This window comes from Theropithecus gelada, chromosome 9 (genome assembly GCF_003255815.1).
Source record: "Theropithecus gelada isolate Dixy chromosome 9, Tgel_1.0, whole genome shotgun sequence".
NCBI lineage: Eukaryota > Metazoa > Chordata > Mammalia > Primates > Cercopithecidae > Theropithecus > Theropithecus gelada.
In genome coordinates, this window is record NC_037677.1 from 129,255,810 (window position 1) to 129,274,200 (window position 18,391).

At 58.2% G+C, this 18,391-nt stretch overlaps 1 protein-coding gene across 1 annotated transcript in view; it reads left to right on the forward strand.

Moving 5' to 3' along the window:
• The window catches only part of INPP5A (inositol polyphosphate-5-phosphatase A), a 216,879-nt gene that overhangs the window by 176,487 nt on the left and 22,001 nt on the right, over positions 1-18,391 (forward strand). The window contains exons 8-9 of the mRNA XM_025397606.1: positions 1,492-1,611; positions 13,658-13,742. Of these exons, the coding sequence (XP_025253391.1) occupies positions 1,492-1,611; positions 13,658-13,742 (205 nt within the window). The remainder of the gene's footprint in view (positions 1-1,491; positions 1,612-13,657; positions 13,743-18,391) is intronic.

Genomic DNA, 18,391 nt, shown 5'->3' on the forward strand with positions numbered 1-18,391 from the left:
CTGAGGCAGGAGAATGGCGGGAACCCGGGAGGCGGAGCTTGCAGTGAGTGGAGATTGCGCCACTGCACTCCAGCCCGGGCGACAGAGCAAGACTCCATCTCAAAAAAAACAAAAAAAACAAAAATAAAAAACAAAAAAAAACACGTACGAGGTCATGGCTGTGAGCGTCTCAGGACCCAGGAGTGGCTTTTCTGGGGCTCTGGCCCTGGTCACCCTGGGGCTTCCAGAGGACCCATCTCCAAGCCCACTGGGGCTGTGGGTTTCTGCCCCTCCCCTCGAGCCTCTCCCTGGGGCTGCTCAGGGCAGGACATCCCCAGGAGGAGTCCAGAGAGTGAGGGGGATGGAGGGAGGCAGGGGGAGGCAGGGGGAGGCTGGGGAGAAGGGAGGGGGAGGGGGAGGAGGAGAGAAGGGGAGAGGGAGGGGGAAAAGAAGGAGGTGGGGGAAGAGTGAGAGAGAAGGGTAAGAGAGGAGAGTGGGGAGGGGGAGGGAAGGAGAGGAGGAGGGAGGAAGGACGGGAGAGAAAGAGGAAGAGGAGGGAGGAGAGGAGGAGGGAGGAAGGAGGGGAGAGAAAGAGGAAGAAGAGGGAGGGGGAGGACAGAGGTTGCTGAGAAGGAGCTGTGGTCCTGTGCCTACCCCAGACAGTGCGGGCTGCCAGGCCGCCCTTTGCTTTTGGTCACAGGGAACAGTCTTGGCATGGTGTGGGGGCACACGGGGCACGTTCACCAGGCAGCGTCACTGGGGTCACTGTGGCAGCTGGACCACAGGCTGGAGGAGGGCAAGGCCGCCTGCACACGCTCATTCCTGGCGCCTCCTGGTAGGGAGACAGGGCTGGGTCTTGGAGCCTGTGGAGGACATGTGGGCAGTGAGGGCTTTGTGGGACAGTGTCCAGACCGTGCCGAGCCCTGCACTGACCTTCCCTGGTGAGGGGACACGTCCTTGCCAGCTGAAGGTGCTGAGGGTCCCCTGCAGTGTGACGGAGGCCCAGGCCTTGATCAGGCCCTGCCAAGTCCGCGTGCCTGGAGGCCAGTAGCCGGCCGACGGGGCTTCCCAAGGGTCTTCCCTTTGGGAGTGAAATGAGGCACTCTTCTCGCCTGTCCCTGTGCCCTCCACCCTGCCTTACGGGGTCCCCGATGGGTGCAGCCGGCAGCCCTGGGCAGCTGAGGCTGAGGCTGAGGGGTGGCCCTTCCTCTTAGCTTAGCCATCAGGGAGAGTTTCCAGAGTCACCTGTAGTTTTTCTCTTTCAAGAAAAATAGCTCACTTTTTAGTTGCCCAGAGTAACTGCATTTGTAAAGATGTATTCAGACTTCGCTGGAGGTTTCCTGTCCACTGGCCTTGTCGGCAGACAGGTGGGTGGACAGGTGCCCGGCCTCAGGTGGCTCCGCACAGCGGGGGCCGGTGCAGGTCTCACCCTCCCGGGGCTCCTTGGGAGAATGAGGTGTGACCCGGAGGCTCTGGCCCTTAGTGACGTGTCCTTTTCTCTTTTGGTTGTAGTGCCTTTGACTTGGTGAATATCCATCTTTTCCATGATGCTTCCAATCTGGTCGCCTGGGAAACAAGCCCTTCCGTGTACTCGGGAATCCGGCACAAGGCACTGGGCTACGTGCTGGACAGGTAGGTGTGGGCCGGCAGGTAGGTGTGCTAGGCAGGTGGGTGTGGGTGGACAGATGGGTGGGGTGGGCAGGTTGGTGTGGATGGAGAGGTAGGTGTGGGTGGGCAGGCAGGTGTGCTGGGCAGGCAGGTGTGCTGGGCAGGCAGGTGTGCTGGGCAGGTATAGGTATGGGTGGAGAGGTAATTGTGGGTGGACAGGTGGGTGGGTGGGCAGGTCGGTGTGTCCACTCACCCCTGTTGGCCACTGGGAAAGGCTGTGCCTGCTCTGGGAGACACACTCTGCTCTGTGCTTGCTGATTTGCTGATGGCCCTTACTGGAGTTGCCCCATGGAGGTGGCAGAGCCCCCAAGCCCTGTCCACAGGCTGGAGCTGCACCCTCACCATGGACTTGGATGGGGATGGCTTCACTTTCTCTCTGAGTTTTTTGTGGGGAAGATGAGAAAACAGTGCCATGGGGTGCTGTGGTGGGAGGTGAATAGGACACTGAAGAGTCAGTGGGAGCGTGGGGGCCACCTCCACCTGTGCCTGGGCCCCTGACCCCCAGTGCTCCAGGCCGCTCCACCGGTGATGCTGTGGAGATGATGGCTGTCACTGGGAAGCAGGGGACCCCCATTGGTGGGATGTGTCTGATCTTGGGACCCGTGTCCCTCCCCATCTACAGCTGAGCCTTTTGCTGAAGCTCAGGCCCCACAGCCAGGCGGCCTGGGTTTATTCTCTGCCCGTTCCAGTTAGGCCCCATATGGAAACCTTTCCCGCCAGCACCCCCATGGTTGACAAGACAGTGCTCCATCAGCTTGGGCTTCCATCAGTGACGAACACAGGCCTGAGACCATACTGTGTTCGTCACCCCAGGGTGGTCCCTGATTTCCACCTGAACCCCATTCTGCTCCCCAGAGGGCCCCTGACCTGAACCCCTGCCCGGCCCCCGTACGTGCAGAATGCCGAGTTGCACTCCCGAGTAAGCTGCGAGGGCCTGGAGCTGCCCTGCACCTCGCTGGCCTTCCAGCAGCTGGCCTCCTCAGACCCCGACCTTCTGTTCCTGGGGCCAGCCCCTTCAACCCACACCTGCCTCACCCTGGGCTTGTGCCGAGCAGAAGGACTGAGTCATTCCCAGGCCACCACCATTCCTGGGGCACTCACAACTGCCTGGGGCTGCACAGGCAGAGGCAGGAATTAGGGGGGCACTGAGGTCTGAACCCAGAGAGGGAGGAGGCTGGGCAGGGCCTAGTACTCTCTGAGCCTTTGGGAGGCTTCCTGGGGAAGACAGTGGGAGGAGCAGTCCATGTGGAGGGGGACATGGGTGGGGCCCCTGCCCCTGAGTCATGTGTGGTATGTGGCCAGCGCCATCAGATTCTCAAGAGCAGGAGTGGGAGAGTCCTGTGAGAGGCATCCCCTGGGGACTGTGTGGAGTACATTTCTACCCAAGCAAGCCCCGTGTCCTGAAGGGTCCCTAAGGCAGGTGGGGTCATGAAGGAGAACAGCAGCCAGCAGGTCCCTGCCTCCTAATAGCGCCTTTTAAGGATAGTGTTCAGTTAGCATGTGTGTGCCTGTGCTTGAATGCATGCACCCACACACGCATACACCTGCACACATGCACCCACATACACCTGCACTCACATGCACCCACATACACCCGCACTCACATGCACCCACACACACATACACCCACACTCATGCACCGACACACGCATATACCCGCACTCACAAGCACCCACACATGCATACACCTGCATACACCCACACTCATGCACTGAGTGTACACACCTTGTGTGCATACAATTATGCATGTGTATGATTTTGTGTGTCTGCATACATGTACACGCATGTGAGTGTATGAGCATTTGTGGGGGTTGTGTGGGGGTGGGTGTGCATGCATCTGCACATGTATGTGTTTGTGTGTGCATGTGTGTGTGCATTTGTGGATGCTGGTGTGTGCATGTGTGGGTGCATGAGTGCATATATATGTGTGTGCACACGTGTGGGTGTGTGTGGGTGCATGTGTGGTGTGGGTATGTGTGTGGGTACATGTCTATTTGGGTGTGTGCATGCTTGCAGGGGTGTGTGGGGGTTGCATTGTGTGTGCACACATGGGCACATGTGAGTGCACTTGTGTGGGTACATGTGAGTACGGGTGTATGTGAGTGTGGGTGTATGCATGTGTGGATGCATGTGAGTGCGGGTGTATGCGGGTGTGGGTGCATGTGTGGGTGTATGCGGGTGTGGGTGCATGTGTGGTGTGGATGTGTGTGGGTACATGTCTGGGTGTGTGCACGCTTGCAGGGGTGTGGTGGTTGTATTGTGTGTGCATACGTGGGCACATGTGAGTGCACTTGTGTGGGTGCATGTGAGTACGGGTGTGAGTGCAGGTGTATGCATGTGTGGATGCATGTGAGTATGGGTGTATGTGAGTGTGGGTGTATGTGGGTGTGGGTGCATGTGAGTGTGGGTGTATGCGTGTGTGGGTGCATGTGAGTGCGAGTGTGTGTGGGTGCATGTGAGTGCGGGTGTATGTGGGTGCATGTGTGCAGGTGTATGCGTGTGTGGGTGCGAGTGTGGGTGCATGAATGTATGGGTGCCTGTTTGTGTGTGGGTGGCTTCATGTGCATATGTGCATGTGTCTTGCTTGTGTGGCTGTGTGTGGGTGCGTGTGTGTAGGTGCATGTATCTGCGTATTTGGATGTGTGCAGGGGTGCACTGATGCATGTGTGCATGCATGTGTGGGGGGCTCATGTGTAGGTGCATATGTGTACACGTGTGGGGGTACATGTGTGGATGTGTATGCGTGTGTGGGTGTGCATGTGCCTCAGAGTGTGCATGTGTGTGGGTGTGTGCATGCATGGGTGTGGGCGTGTAGGTGTGTGTGGGTGCATGCGGATCTGTGTGGATGCATGTGTGCTAGGGTGTATGCGTGTGTGTGTGCATGTGGGTGTGTGTGTGCATGTGGGTGTGTGTAAAGGTGTGTATATGTGGGGAGAGCATGTGCACCTGGGTGTGGATATGTGTGCAGGTACGTGTGGGTATGTGTGCATGCAGGTTGTGGGTGTGTGGAGTGCATGTGTGTGTGTGCAGGTGTGGGTGTGTGTGCATCTGTGGGTGTGTGCACGTGTGTGTGTGCGGGTGTGGGTGTGCACACGTGTGTGCACAGGTGTAGGTGCGTGTGCATGTAAGTGTGTACCTGTCATAGCTCAGCACTGTGCATCCTGAGGAAGGGGTGGAAGGCTGGATTCTCCAGTGGGTGCTGCTCCAGGGGAAGCTGGAGCTGGTGGGGCCCCTCCTGAGCGCTGGCTCCATCTGCTGCTGTGGTGAGTGTGGCCTGCGTGGCTCCTTGCCTGCTGCCTTCACGATCCTCCCAGGTTCCCCACAGGGCTCTGCACAAGGAGTCTGGGGTGGGCCCCCATCCCTGTGCTGCTATTAGCAGGTATATGGCCTTGGTTCTCCTCTGCATCTGGCCCCTGCTGAGGGCCCTGAGTCGTGGCCCCTTATCCCCTCTGACCGCCCCTGACCTCCGTCTCCAGAGTGATGGAGCCCTGGTTCCCTGCCACTAGCCTGGTCGAAGAAGAGGGGTGGCAAATGCGGGGCCTGGGTGCTGCTGTGCTCGTGACCACGTTCTGAGGCCGGCCCTCAGCCCTGTGCACGGCCACGCCCTCTGCAGGGAACCTGTCCGGCCTCCCAGGTATCTGTGGAGCTGGCACTGATACCGAGGCAGGGGCAGGTCTGAGCCCGGGGACTGTGCTCTCGACCGCCCACTGTGGGGAAGCAGCACAGGTTGGGGGTGGGGGCCTGGGGCTTTGTCAGCCACAAAGTGACTGATGACCGCCTGTGCCCTGGGCGCCTCCCTGGACGGCATATCAGTCGCCCAGGGAGAAGGGCCTCACCCACAGGAGCGGCGCGGTTCTTCCTGCCTGATCAGCCCTCAGCTTCCAGGCCCCAAGCGTCTCGGGGACCTCCCACGGAGCCCCGGAGCGGGGAGGGCCCTGCCGTGTCTGCTGTTGGGTCTTGGTGACAGCGGTTAGGTTGTCAGCATGGCATGGCATTAAAATGTGTCATCGCCCCTTGCTGCCATGGCTCCGCGGCCTCAAGAAAGCAGCCTTTGGGCTTTTGGGCCACTTTTCTGCGTCTCTGCATTCCCATGAATGGCTCCTGCGGCGCGCTCAGCCAGCCGCAGATCCGGACCTCCGCGGCGTGGGGCGGGCCGCGCAGCACAAAGGGAGGCTCTGTCGGAGTCGGGAACAATGGGCCGCCCTTTCACCGCTGCTGCTAACCTCTTGGCAGCCACCAGCAGACCGCATTCTGCTGTGGGGATCGGGCAGGACAATGCCGCGCGGCCTCTGAATGGACGCTGCCACCAGCGGGGCCCCATTCAGGGCGTTGGGAACCGGGCGCACATTGTCTGCCCCGCAGGGAGACAGCGAGGAGGCTCCTGCAGCCTCTTCCTGGTTTAATCTCCCAGTGCGGCTTCCCAGGTCCGTGTCCCTATCAGCTGCAGGGCCGGCAGCGCCAGGCCCAGGAGGGAGGGCGGTTCCCAGCCCTGGAGGAGGGTGCCGGCGGGGTTAAAACCCAGAGGCACCAGTAGGACCTTCACACCATTCCTCTAAACCTAAAATCATTCCAGAGTAGGAAGATGATTGTAAAACAACTGAGAGACAAACTCCGAGTTCAGGTCTTCAGAAGCGGCCCCAGGGCAATGCTGCGGGGTGCCTGCCACCACCACACCAGTCACAGGGCTGCCGGTCAGGGCTCTGCCGGACTTATCACAGATGCGAACCTTTACTTTTTTGTGTGTAATTTTTGAAATTGTTGCTGTCAACCTCTTGTTATGAGAAGTTTAAAAAGAAGACAAATCCCTAATGAGTGAAGAGTACCAGGCTCTGGGCAGGTGTTGGCGGCATCTGTGCCAGTCTGGGGTCCTGGACCCTGGGCGAGGCCGGGCCGTGCACACCCTTGTGTGGCTCTGGGAGGCACCGAGCACTCAGCCCATGTTGGGGGCAGCCCCGGTCCCTCTCCTGGACACAGAGGTCAGCCCTTGGGGGGCATCTGGGGGCGGAGCCAGAGGTGCACACCAGCCTTCCTAGGCACCATCCACTGACGCGTCCTGAAACCTTCCTGAGCTTTCAGCTGGGAAGGAGATTTTCCCATAAGTGACAGGACTCTTTGTCTCCCCTCTGAAATGTGGCCTGGCCTAGTTCAACAGAAACATTTTACATTACAACTGTGAAATCTCGGCATAAAGCACCCCTTTGTCCCCCCATTATTTTCTCACAAATACAGTCCATTGTCATGGCACTGAAGTTAATTTGATCAACATTGGGACATTTAACTTTTATGTCCAGTCTAAAGAGTTGTTTCATGCTCATTTTGGGCATTCAAAGGAAATGATTGCCAGAAAAATAATGTTCTTCTGAACAATTCCAAGCAATTAGTTTCCCAGGGAGAGGCGATGTGATGCCCGCGCCCCCAGCCCCGCTTTGTGGCTTTATGGAGGGCCATCAGTTAGCTGTCAGCCGCTCAAAGAGCCCCCAACCTAAATGTTTCTCTTTAGACGTTCCCAGAACTTGCCTTGCTGTGCAGCCAGTAAAGAAAAGCTGCTGCGTCTCCAGGCAAAGGCAAACTCGGCACTAAAGATCTGGGTCACCCCGAGTGCTCCTGGCCACAGGGCTGGCTCTCGCGCTCCTTACACTCCCGCTGGCCTCGGAGAACAGCTCACAGGCTCTTGCTGGTCGTGGGCTCGTCCTGATCAGGCTCCCTTAGATTTGGAGACCTCAGGGTGGCCGAGGTCATGGGTCTGCTGAGCCCACCAGGCACCCTGTGGTGTCCCTCTGCATGCCTGCCCAGGACTCCTGGCAGCACAAACTTGTGCCCTCTGCCTTTCCGCTGCTGTGAAGCCCGCTGCCTCTGTCCCACGTTAGCCTCTCCAGGGTGTGGTCGGTCCAGCTGCTGCCCAGCAGGAGGGGCTCCTTACGCCTGTGCTTCAGTTGATCCGTGGGCTGCGATCTTTATTTTGTTGAACACAGAGTCAAGCGCCAAGAAAGGCGGTGCCGCTATGCAGGGGCAGCACCTGCACCCAGCCACGCACCCTGCACGTTCTCCGCATGTTTCCTTTCCTTAAGAAACAAACCATGTGGACCCGCAGGTGCCCCGTCCTCCATCCTGAACCCCACCCTGGCCCCCAGCATCAGCCTGAATTCAGCACCCATCACTCCTTTGCAGCTTTCTGGCCTCTTGTGACACAGGCACGGATGTTTTGGTACTTCTATTATGTGCCAGCATGGAGGCGAGCGTCAACATTGCCGTGACGTGTGTGTGTGGTTTATGTCTTTACACGTGTCAGTACCTATGACCAACGTGTTCAGCATCATGTGAACGGAGTCTGCCGGACGTCTCCGCGACCTCCAGCCATGGTGCTCGGTCATGGGACTCGCTGCCGGCTGTCTGGAGAGCGTTTGGGTGGTTCCCGGCCATTCGGTGGCAGACAGGACGATGCCTGTGCTGGGCCATGGGGGCCGTGTGTCTCCACTCCTGCTGGTCCTTTCCACACCCTGAACCCCAGCATCACCACTGGCATCTCAGCCCTTGGTGGTGTGTTTTCTGCTAACTGGGGAGGAGTGGGGGGTCCTGGAGGTTGAGGCACTTCTGTGCCGCACGTTTTTGTGGTTTATGGCGATGTCCGAGCAGAGTTCGAGAGGGTGGGTCTCAGAGTGAGAAAAAGAAAAGTAAAACGGCGATGCTCCGTGTGGAGAGTGTGAGAGCGGTGGCTGCCGAGGGAAAGCCCTGCACAGCCCTCCTGCCGCCCTGCACGGGGCTCCCCGCACAACCCCGCCCAAGAGCACTTGGTGTGGGGATGGACCATCGAAGGGAGTGTGGGCTTTAAAAGGTGCCAGACACTGAGGAGGCACATGCCGCTGGGGCCCAGGATGCCCCCAGCCCTGAGACTGAGGCCCAGGGCCCGTCCTAGCCCCGCCCGCTGCGCACAACTGTGTGGCAGGGCTTCACAGCCCACCTTCGTTCTCAGTCTGAGATCCGAGTTCTGGTGACGGCCTGTAGACAGCGGCCTTCTCACTGCGTCCTCACGTGGGGGCAGGAGGGAGGGAGGGAGAGCTGCTGGTGTCTTCCTGTTTTACAAGGACACCCTTCCTCTTACATCAGGGCCCCGCCTACCACCCCACCCCGTGACCTCAGGTGCTGGCCGCTAAAGGGTTGGGGCTCTGAGGCTGGGACTTGGTGGGGAAGTCGGGGGGCCTTTGGGTGCAGCTCTGGGGATCAGTAGGTTGGTCAAGGAGCTTCCCCAAGGGCAGTGGTTGCTGCGACTCCACCCAGTGAGCAGCCAGGCCGCCTCAGGCACTCTGGGGGCTCTGCTAGCCCTGAGGCTGACCCTGCTGCTTCAGCACGTCCGGCCATCTGCCCGGGTTCTGCCTGGGGACGCCTTAGCCGGCTGTCTTGCAGGTTCTGTGGTACCTGGGTTCTGCCTGGGCGTGCCATAGGCAGCCGTCTTGCTGGGTTCTGTGGTGCTGGGATATTCACCCTGAGGGCTTGAGGCTTCAGGGGGGCAGAGATCACGGTGGGTGGAGTAAAAAGTGAAGTCAGGAAAAATAGTCCAGCAGTTTCTAGGAAGGTAAAAATAAACAGGCTGGTGTGTTTATTTTGGGGGGATGAGTTTGTTTAAAGTGGCTTAAATACATCTGCGGTGAACCATGCAATGAGATGTTTATGATTAAGAGAAACTTTTAAGCGATTCAGTAACTAAAATATTCTCAGTAGTTTTAGTAATTTTATATTGTTGATGTTTTTGCTTGTGTAAAGTTGTTTGATCGGAGAATGTGGTCTCTACCATAGCAGAGAGACAAACCAACTTTAATAGATTCCCAATTGTACACACCCTAGGCCTTTAAAAGTACAGCGCCAAAGGTTTCTGCTACCTTTGCTTTCAGTGGTTAGAAAAAAAAAAAAAAGGAAAGAAAGAAAAAAACCAACTCCTAGCACGTTAGGTGTCCTGGAGGAGAGAGGATGAGTGTCTCGTGGCCAGTTTGCTTCCCACACTGCACTAGCTCCACGGAAAAAAAACTTGCCCCGTGCGAGGCTGATAGTTTTTAGGGCCCCAGTGGGCCGCCGATGGCGCTGTCCCGCCGCCTCCCTGTCACTGTGGGGTCTCCCAGTGTTCCAGGCCCCAGCAGCCTCGCGCCAGGTTCCCACTGCTGTCTTAGGGAAGCGCCCGCTGTTGGAAATGTGTTTCGGAACGTTCAGCCCGGGACTCTCCCAAAGTCTTTGCGGTGTCATGAGGTCGCAGTTGTCCCGGAGACCGCGGACGAGCCCCCCACGCCCTCGCGGTGGGCAGCTGCTGGGACGACGAGGCAGCCCCTCCTCCCAGTGCCTCCGTCGTGTAATGAGACCACTTGTCAAAACAGAGAGAGACACCATTTTCAAGGCCTAAAAAATTGATTTTTATGGCTCTTCTTGTAATTCTCTTTTTGAATTAGGCACATGATATTGATGTGGGCCTACGTTTTAATCATAATAGCTACTGACAAGGTAATTAATTTTAGAACAACTCTTTTTTTTTCTCCTGCTCCAAATGGCACTATATTGAAATTGAAAGTGAGCTCTGGGAGGGCAGCGGGGCTGGTACTCAGGTGATTGCCTCGGCCGTGACAGCCCCTTCGTCTTGCGGCCGCCATGCGCCCTTTAGAGGCAGCTGCGGTTATTAATGGGCTCAGGCTGTTCTGTCAGCAGAGCAGGGCGAGGAAGTGTGCTCCAGTTTAGGGTTTTAATGATGATCCTGCAGGACTCCAGACAGGACAATGACGCTGTGTCTCCAGGGCGTTGCAGGCCCACGTGGTGCGTCGCCCGGCGGCTTTCTTGGGAAGCAGGAGCAGCCAGGCCTGGGCAGGGCCTCCTGTGAGGGCAGCACCCCAGAGTCCTGAGAGAGAAAACTCGGTCAGTGGAGTGAGGGCCAGCCCAGGAGGCCGCGTTTCCTCTCTCCCCGCACTGGGGGACTTAGTCAGTTTGTTCCGTCAGGGTTCTGCTGTGCGTTTAGCCGAGTGCGGCCGCGTCCGCTCCTATGACAGCAGCTCAGGTGCTTGACCATGTGGGGACGGCTTGGTATCTTGTGGTCTCGCCTACACCTGGGCTTGGCTGGCTGCATCCTGCCCGCTGGCCTGTGGGCATTGCCGCCCTCCCTCGGGAGCCTCCGTGCCCCGGGCTGCCGCTCTCCTGCAGACTCAGGCTCAGGGCCCTCTGTCTTCCTCCATGTACCCTCCCAGCTTTCTGTGCTCATGGGACACAGGTTCCTCCACGCACCCTCCCAGCTTTCTGTGCTCACACGACACAGGAAGTGCTTCCCTTTCTCCCGGGCAGAGCTTGGGGCTCGTTTAAGCAAATCACACTAGAATAGATCAAATTTGTTACAACTGAGACTTAACGTAAACTGGAAGGCATTCCAATTAAAAAGATAAGCAAGCTTTTTTGGGCTTTGCCAAGCCAAGCTCTAGCAATTAACAGGCAAGAGGAGCATGAAATAGCTGGGACCATTTTTGAAAGAACTGTCAACAAGAAGGACTTCCCTAGAAAAAGTTGTATTAATTAAAAGCATGCAGGAATTGATTTTTTAAAAAAAGATCTGCAGAAAAGAATAGATTGCCTCAAAAAGACCCATGCCGTTGGGAATGTTGTGTTGTGATACAGACTTGGTGGGAAGACGGGGCACGTTGAATAGGTGGTGCCGATCAATTGACCATCCACTTGGGAAATCGATAGACTTAGATCCCTGCTCTACACCGTAATTCCGCATGGATTAAAGGATAACCCTTAAAACTCTGCCATAAAGATGAAGGTGGGGGCTGTGTGCCCGTGTGGGGGCTGGGGCAGGCATCTCAGCCACAGGGGAAACTGATACATGTGACTATATGGAAATTAAAACTTCTGCCTGACAGAAGCCACCACGGGCAAAACGGAAAGGCCGATCCCAGGATGCCAGGAGCGTATGCCGTGTTCACCGCAGACGAGGGTTACTCTCCGCAGACAGACGGGGGTGACTCTCCACAGACAGACGGGGGTGACTCTCCACAGACAGACAGGGGTTACTCTCCGCAGACGGGGGTTACTCTCCGCAGACAGACGGGGGTGACTCTCTGCAGACGGGGGTTACTCTCCACAGACGGGGGTTACTCTCTGCAGACGGGGGTTACTCTCCACAGACAGACGGGGGTGACTCTCCGCAGACAGACGGGGGTTACTCTCCACAGACAGGGGTTACTCTCCGCAGACGGGGGTTACTCTCCACAGACAGACGGGGGTTACTCTCCAGAATTCATGGGGAGACCCCTGGAATTCAAACAGAAAAGGCCAGGAACCAAAGAGAACAGCAGGCTGTGAACAGGTGAAATCGGGAGAAAATGCAAATTTCGATATGTAGATTTAAAAATATTGAGGGTGTGCAGGTTAAGATAGAAATGAACTCCCACACTGCGTAGCCAAAAGTGAAAGTGGTGTTGATTCCACCCGCACTCAGTCACGAAAGTGTGACCTGCACAGATGCTCTGTCCTCCCTCGCTCTGGCCTAAAGGCCCTGGAGAGTGCAGGGCGGGTCCGCGGCCAGCAGTGGCCCCAGCTGGCGCCTCACGGCCACTTGGCTCTTCAACCCGAGGGTGGAGGTGTCAGCAGCAGCGGCCGGGCAGTGCAGAACAGGACCACGTAAGAACTGGGAAGCGGGAGACCGTCTGCTCACTTGTGGATTCTTCTACTTCTCAAGCGAATGGATCAAGCTGGAAAAGGCTGACTTAGTGATTGGTCAGGCCCCCTGCCTCCCGGCCTCGTCCCAGTGGGCCCTCCCGTGCCCCTCGTGACGCCGTCCCCAGCTCCAGGAGGGCACAGTGCTCCCAGCAGTGACCTACCTGGGCTGGCACCCCCTCCTGTGGACGGCAGTGCACGCCTGCAGTTAACCTGATTGGAAGCTTCCGCTTTCGCCTGGCTGATAACCTGAGTTTATTTGGGAGAAAAATGACGACCCACCTCCAAATGCAGATGCTTGAACGGGCAGCCTCGGTGCTGCCTGCCCCCTGCCCGGGCGGCCCCACCTGGCTCTGGGCTGTGAAATTAAGAAACGTGGCAACCAGAGTATTTCCTTTTTTTGTCTACAGATCACGTTTCTGTTCCTCTGATGGTCCTGGTGGCCAAGGCCACATTGCGAAGGTTCTCGTGTTGCTTTCACACCAGGAGGGTCGAGTGCCTGGCTCTCCTCGAAAGCAAGCAGTTCACGGCGTTACTGACTGGAGCTGCGGAGGGGAGATTTGGGGTTTGAGTGAGTTGGCAGTTTCTGAGATCTTTTTACAGGCTTGTGTCTGTAAGTTAAGAAGCCACAGTAGAGAAGCCTTTAGGAAATGGATTGTGATTGATTTAAAATATGAGGAAGAATTTTTCTTGAGTAAAGCTGTACCTGGCTAAAAATATACACACATATGCAGCCACTGTTACCCTCTCACTTTGAAATGTCCACGTGGGGATCATGTGTAAACCTTCAGAGCAGGTCTGAGGAGACATCCCTGTCTGGGAGCAGACGGGGGGGCTTCGGTTCCTGCCCGCTCACCTGCCCGGGTCTCCCCGTCCATCTCCCTCTCACTGTCTGTCCCTCCTCCCGTCTGTCTCCCTCCCGCCTCTGCTGAGCTCTGCGGTGGATTATTCGGTCTCTGGTGGATTATTCAGGCATCCTGTCCGGCCCTCTCCCCTTCTCGGGGCAGCTGTGGTTTTCCATGCATGAGGCTCTCACGCTACCCTGGCCCAGTGGGTGAGGACGTGGCTGAGACTCTGCCTTTCCTCTTTCTCGATGTTGCTGGGAACACATGCGTGTCTGTGTTGACGAGGGCTGAGCGCTGCTCAGTGGACCTGTATTGGGGGTGTTCTCGGAGCTGAATTTTGGGGGTGCAAAGAAGCAACCACCGAGTTTCCCCTTGAGCAGGCGACAGAAAGTGTGCAGACGGGGAGCGTGGAGGAGCGTGGGGGCTGGGCGTGAGTGCTGGCCAGCTTCAGCCGCCTTGGTAACAAGTCCTCTTTTTCTTTCTAGAATCATCGATCAGCGATTCGAGAAGGTTTCCTACTTTGTGTTTGGCGATTTCAACTTCCGGCTGGATTCCAAGTCCGTCGTGGAGGTAGGTGCTGGCTTCCCTCCCGCCCCGGTCTCATGCCTCGCTCCGTGTTGAGGAAAACAGTGGAAGGAGCGTGGCCCCTTACTGGCACTTTCAATGCCGTCCACCTCCCGGGATGCACTTTTTAAGCCAAAACCTTGCAATGAAGAAGTACGTTTTGCTGTCGGCAGAGGGCTCTGTGTTGGAATCCGAGGTGAACGGGGGTGAACGGGCCCTCAAGCTTGTGCCAGATGGTGGGTGGCAGCGCCGCGGGGCTGCAGTGCCGCCACAGTGCCGCCCCCTCGATACCCACAGAGCCGCAGCCTCTGCAGAGTGTCAGGCTCCTTCACACGGTCCAACTTGATCCCAGCGGCTTTTCCTCATAACACACATAGGAACTGTCAGAGCCCGTTTTAAACATTGTGCTTTTCTGTCTGCAAAGTCGTTGTTCTGTCAGTTAATGAGTCGTTGACCCGCCTGACCTCTGGGAACTCAGGGGTCCCGGCTGCTCCTGGGTGTGGGAACTCAGGGGTCCTGGGTGCTCCTGGGTATGCTCTCGGGCTGGCCAGGACCAGCAGCTTGGGCACCAGGAGCCACCAGCGGAAAGTGGGCCCCAAGGCTCAGCACAAGGGCCGACGTTTCTCTGTGGTCTGGGTCCTCCCTCCCAGTTTTCATGACTTGGGATTCCACTTCCCAGGCAGCTGTGAAGAGGGGGTTGTGGAAAATGGTGGAGCACCTGCTGCCCATCCGCCCGGACTCTGCTGCCCTCAGCCTCCCTGGTGGCCCCTCCAGGTGCTGGGCATGAGCCGACGGCCCACAGCAGGGCCACAGTGAGTCGGTTGGGGCCGTGGTGAGTCGGACGGGGATACGGCGGGTCGGACGGGGATACGGCGGTCCCCAAGGCTGTTGTCTTCCCATTTTAGTCTCCAGTTCCAAACAACCACACGTATTCATCTTCCGACGGTGGCAGGACATTGTTTCTGAAAGACGTACTGAGCTGGCTTTGACCATTCCAGGTCTCCTATGGTTGGGAGAAATGAGTGTGCCTGAAATCCTCTGTTGAGTTGAGCTGGCAGCACCTCGCCGTGAGGCCCCACCGCACACCTGTGTGTCAATATCTGGCTGGTGGTGTTGCCTACACGTTCAGTGACTCCTGGTCAAGGCCTTGCTTCATCAGGCTATGGAGGAGGAAGGCAGGGCCTCTGCGTGCGGTGGGCTTGGAGCCCATGGAGTTGTTAAAGCACACACAGCCCAGCAGGGCTCCCGAAGTCCTTTATTTCCCGCTGCTGCACTTCCTTTCTCCTCGTAGAGGCTTTTGAATGGATCGGTCTCTGACCTGCCATCCCACAGGCCGGGCACGGGCTCGAGGGCGAGGGCTGTGCCCATCCTTGCTAGAATCCATGTCCCTGCGTTCGATGCTGTCTGGGACATGGGAGCAAGGCCCGAGGACCACAGAGGCTGGGCCCTGTCGGAGGCTTCTCCTCCACCCCCGCCAAGCCACAGGGAGCTAGAAGCGGCATTTCCCGCAGCTCTGGACCGTCTCTGAGCGAGCTCATTTCTAATCTGTTACTTGAGAACCGTGAGTCCACAGTGCACATAAGTACTTCCCGCTCTGACCGGGAGTGGCCGGGGTGAAAGTCAAGCAGAACCCGTGAAAGACCAAGCCGATCAATCCCAGGCGCCCAGCAACTGGGGAAAGGTCAGGGAGCTTGGAAAGGGCCTTTTCCTCCTGGCAGAGCAAATGTCACAGTAAAGGGCAGCTGGTCCTGGCCGGGTCAGAGCTGTGGTGAGGCATGCGTTGGAACAGCCATGGGAGCCTCGCTGGTGAAGGGAGCCAGCTGCTGGGCCCAGTGGCCAGGCCGTGTGACCGCAAGACATGGGGGGCGATGGGAAGCCTGGACACTGGGTCCTGTGGGACTTGCATGGCCGCTCTGGTCTCTGCAGGCGTGGGGGGCCTGGACACTGGGTCCTGTGGGGCTTGTAGGACCGCTCTGGTCTCTGCAGGCGTAGGGGGCCTGGACACTGAGTCCTGTGGGGCTTGCGGGACTGCTCTGGTCTCTGCAGGCGTAGGGGGCCTGAACTCCGGGGCCTGTGGGACTTGCGTGGCCGGTTTGGTTTCTGCAGGCGTGGGGGACCTAGACACTGGGTCCTGTGGGGCATTGGGCAACTCCTGCGAAGGACTGCAGAGCTTTCCTTTTTCTACTGAGCAGAAAAGGCAGAAAGTACCTCACCGGGGTTTGCGTGTGGGTGTGACCGTGAGAGGCGGCATGGTGGGAGGACAGTGCAGGGGCCTCGGGAGCCGGCCGGGGTGTGCCGCATCTTCTCCTGCGTCGCCTGGCCTGCTCCCCTGGCCTCCCTGAGCACCTTCACACACAGCCCTCAACCCTCGTGGGTCGCTGTCAGCAGTGTTTTCTGATTACCAAGATCGGCCCTGTTTCTTAAAGAGCTCCTCTCACACAGGCAGTAGCTCCCGCCCAGGTCTAGATGGCCCCGGTGCCCTGGACGCCGCCAGGGAGGGTGGGTGCAGAGCGGGAGCTGCCTCCCAGGCCTCAGTGGGCTCTCCGGACCTTCCAGTCTCAGGCCTGGGACCTGCCCACATTTTCCCCAGGAAGAAGCAAGACCATGGTCGCCCCCACCTGTGCACCGTCCTCCGTGTTCGTGTTAGGCCATCGCTAAAGGAGCCCTCCGCCCTGCTGGAGGGGTCCACGCAGAGGGCCAGTGCTGGAGAGGGCACGGGCCTGAAGCCAGAGTTCCAAGGTTCCCATCACTGACAAACCAGGGAGATCTTCCACGGCAGCCTTCGTGCTTAACTTTCAACATCAAACCACAAAGGACGGGAATTCTAATGGCTGTGCTTAAGGGGCTGTTTACTTTGTGAACTGGTGATAAACAGTTTTGCAGAAACTGCCACTTTCTCCTGAGAGTCAGTAAAGAGCTTCAGGAACCTCCAGGCCGTGGCTTTGTGAGAGGCTGGTGGAGCACTCCAGGGCAAGTGAACACCTGCGTCTGAGAGCCGCCCACGCCACCGTAAGCCTCACCGGCTCCCGTCCCCAGGAACTGAGGAGTCTCCGTTCTTTATCACTTTCCCATCCACGGTAATTGGAACAGACAAGGAGTTGCTTGAAATGCTGTTTTTCCTCTCAGTCCCCCACAGTAGCTGGTTTTAGATGGAGCCTAGCAGCGTGGGTCCATCTGCCCTGTCCTCAGCCCCTGCAGGGCCCTCCCCGCCGCCCCCTGGTCTTGCCTCAGCCCCTTTCTGTGGACCGGCCAGGCCCCTTTCTGGGCTCCATGGGGTGTGTCACTGCCACCCACTGCCTCCGCACCCGTCACGCTGGTGTCCTGCCCGCCACGCTGGTGTCCTGCCCCTCACTCTGGTGTCCTGCCCGTCATGCTGGTGTCCTGCCTGCCAGGGCTGCGTGGGCGAGTTGGGCGTCAGGCCCAGTACAGCCGGGTGGGCTGGTGGACGTGCTGGCCGGGCCGTGTGGGCAGCGCGGAAGGGGGCTCCGCCTGCTGTAGGACAGTTCGCGTCTGTCCCTCACGCCCCATCTGCAGGCTCCGTGGCTGCTCTGCAGCCCCAGCCACTCAGCTCTGTGGAGAGGTGTCCTGAGAGTGGAAAGAGCAGCTCCTGCGTGCAGCTTGTTAAGACAGTGGATGTGGGGCTTGCCTGTCAGTCTAAGCGTCAGAGGTGACTGTAAGTCAGGAAGGGAAAGAAAATTGCGGTCTTCCTGGAAACTCTCTGCATGCCCCAAGCGGATTTCTCAAAGGAACAGTAAGCAGGAACCCGACAGAGCTCCTGCGGGCCTGGCTGACCCAGGTGGCGTCCTGAAGTCCCACCCGCGTTGGCGTGTGCTCCTGTGAGCCTGACCACAAGCTGCCCCCACTCTGCCCCCACAGCAGCCACTAGGACATGTGGTTAACAAGCACTGAGGGCAGCCCAGGAACCCAATTTTTCATTTCATTTCATTTTAATTAAGATCTGGTAGAGCCGCATGACTAGTGGCTATTCCACAGGACAGGACAGACCAGCTCATTTCCAGCCAGTGCAGGGGCCGTCATTGGGAAGGAACTTTCCCGTGGACTTGCCCTCCAGCCAGCCTGGCCTCAGCTGCTTCCCAGTGCATCCCCGTTCTTGGAACCACAGCCCTGAGGTGGGTCCTGGGTGGGGTCTCCATGCTGTCCGGCAGACATGGCGGTCATTCATATGGGACAGCGTAGCGTGGTCAGCCCTGCGCAGTCCCAGAGAAGAGTCGGGCCTGGGTTCCCCCAGGTGAGAGGTCACAGAACAGAGAAGGCGGCCCTGGAGGTGACCGTGCCCCTCCCACATATCAGGCGCCCTTGGGAGTGACTGCGTCCCTCCTGCGTATCAGACGTGCCTGGGAGTGACCGTGTCCCCCCTCCATATCAGACGTGCCTGGGAGTGACCGCGTCCCTCCTCCGTATCAGACGTGCCTGGGAGTGACCGCGTCCCTCCTCCGTATCAGACGTGCCTGGGAGTGACCGCGTCCCCCCTCCATATCAGACGTGCCTTGGAGTGACCGCGTCCCTCCTGCGTGTCAGACACCCCTGGGAGTGACCGCGTCCCTCCTCCGTATCAGATGCCTCTGGGAGTGACCGCGTCCCCCCTCCGTATCAGACGTGCCTGGGAGTGACCGCGTCCCCCCTCCGTATCAGAC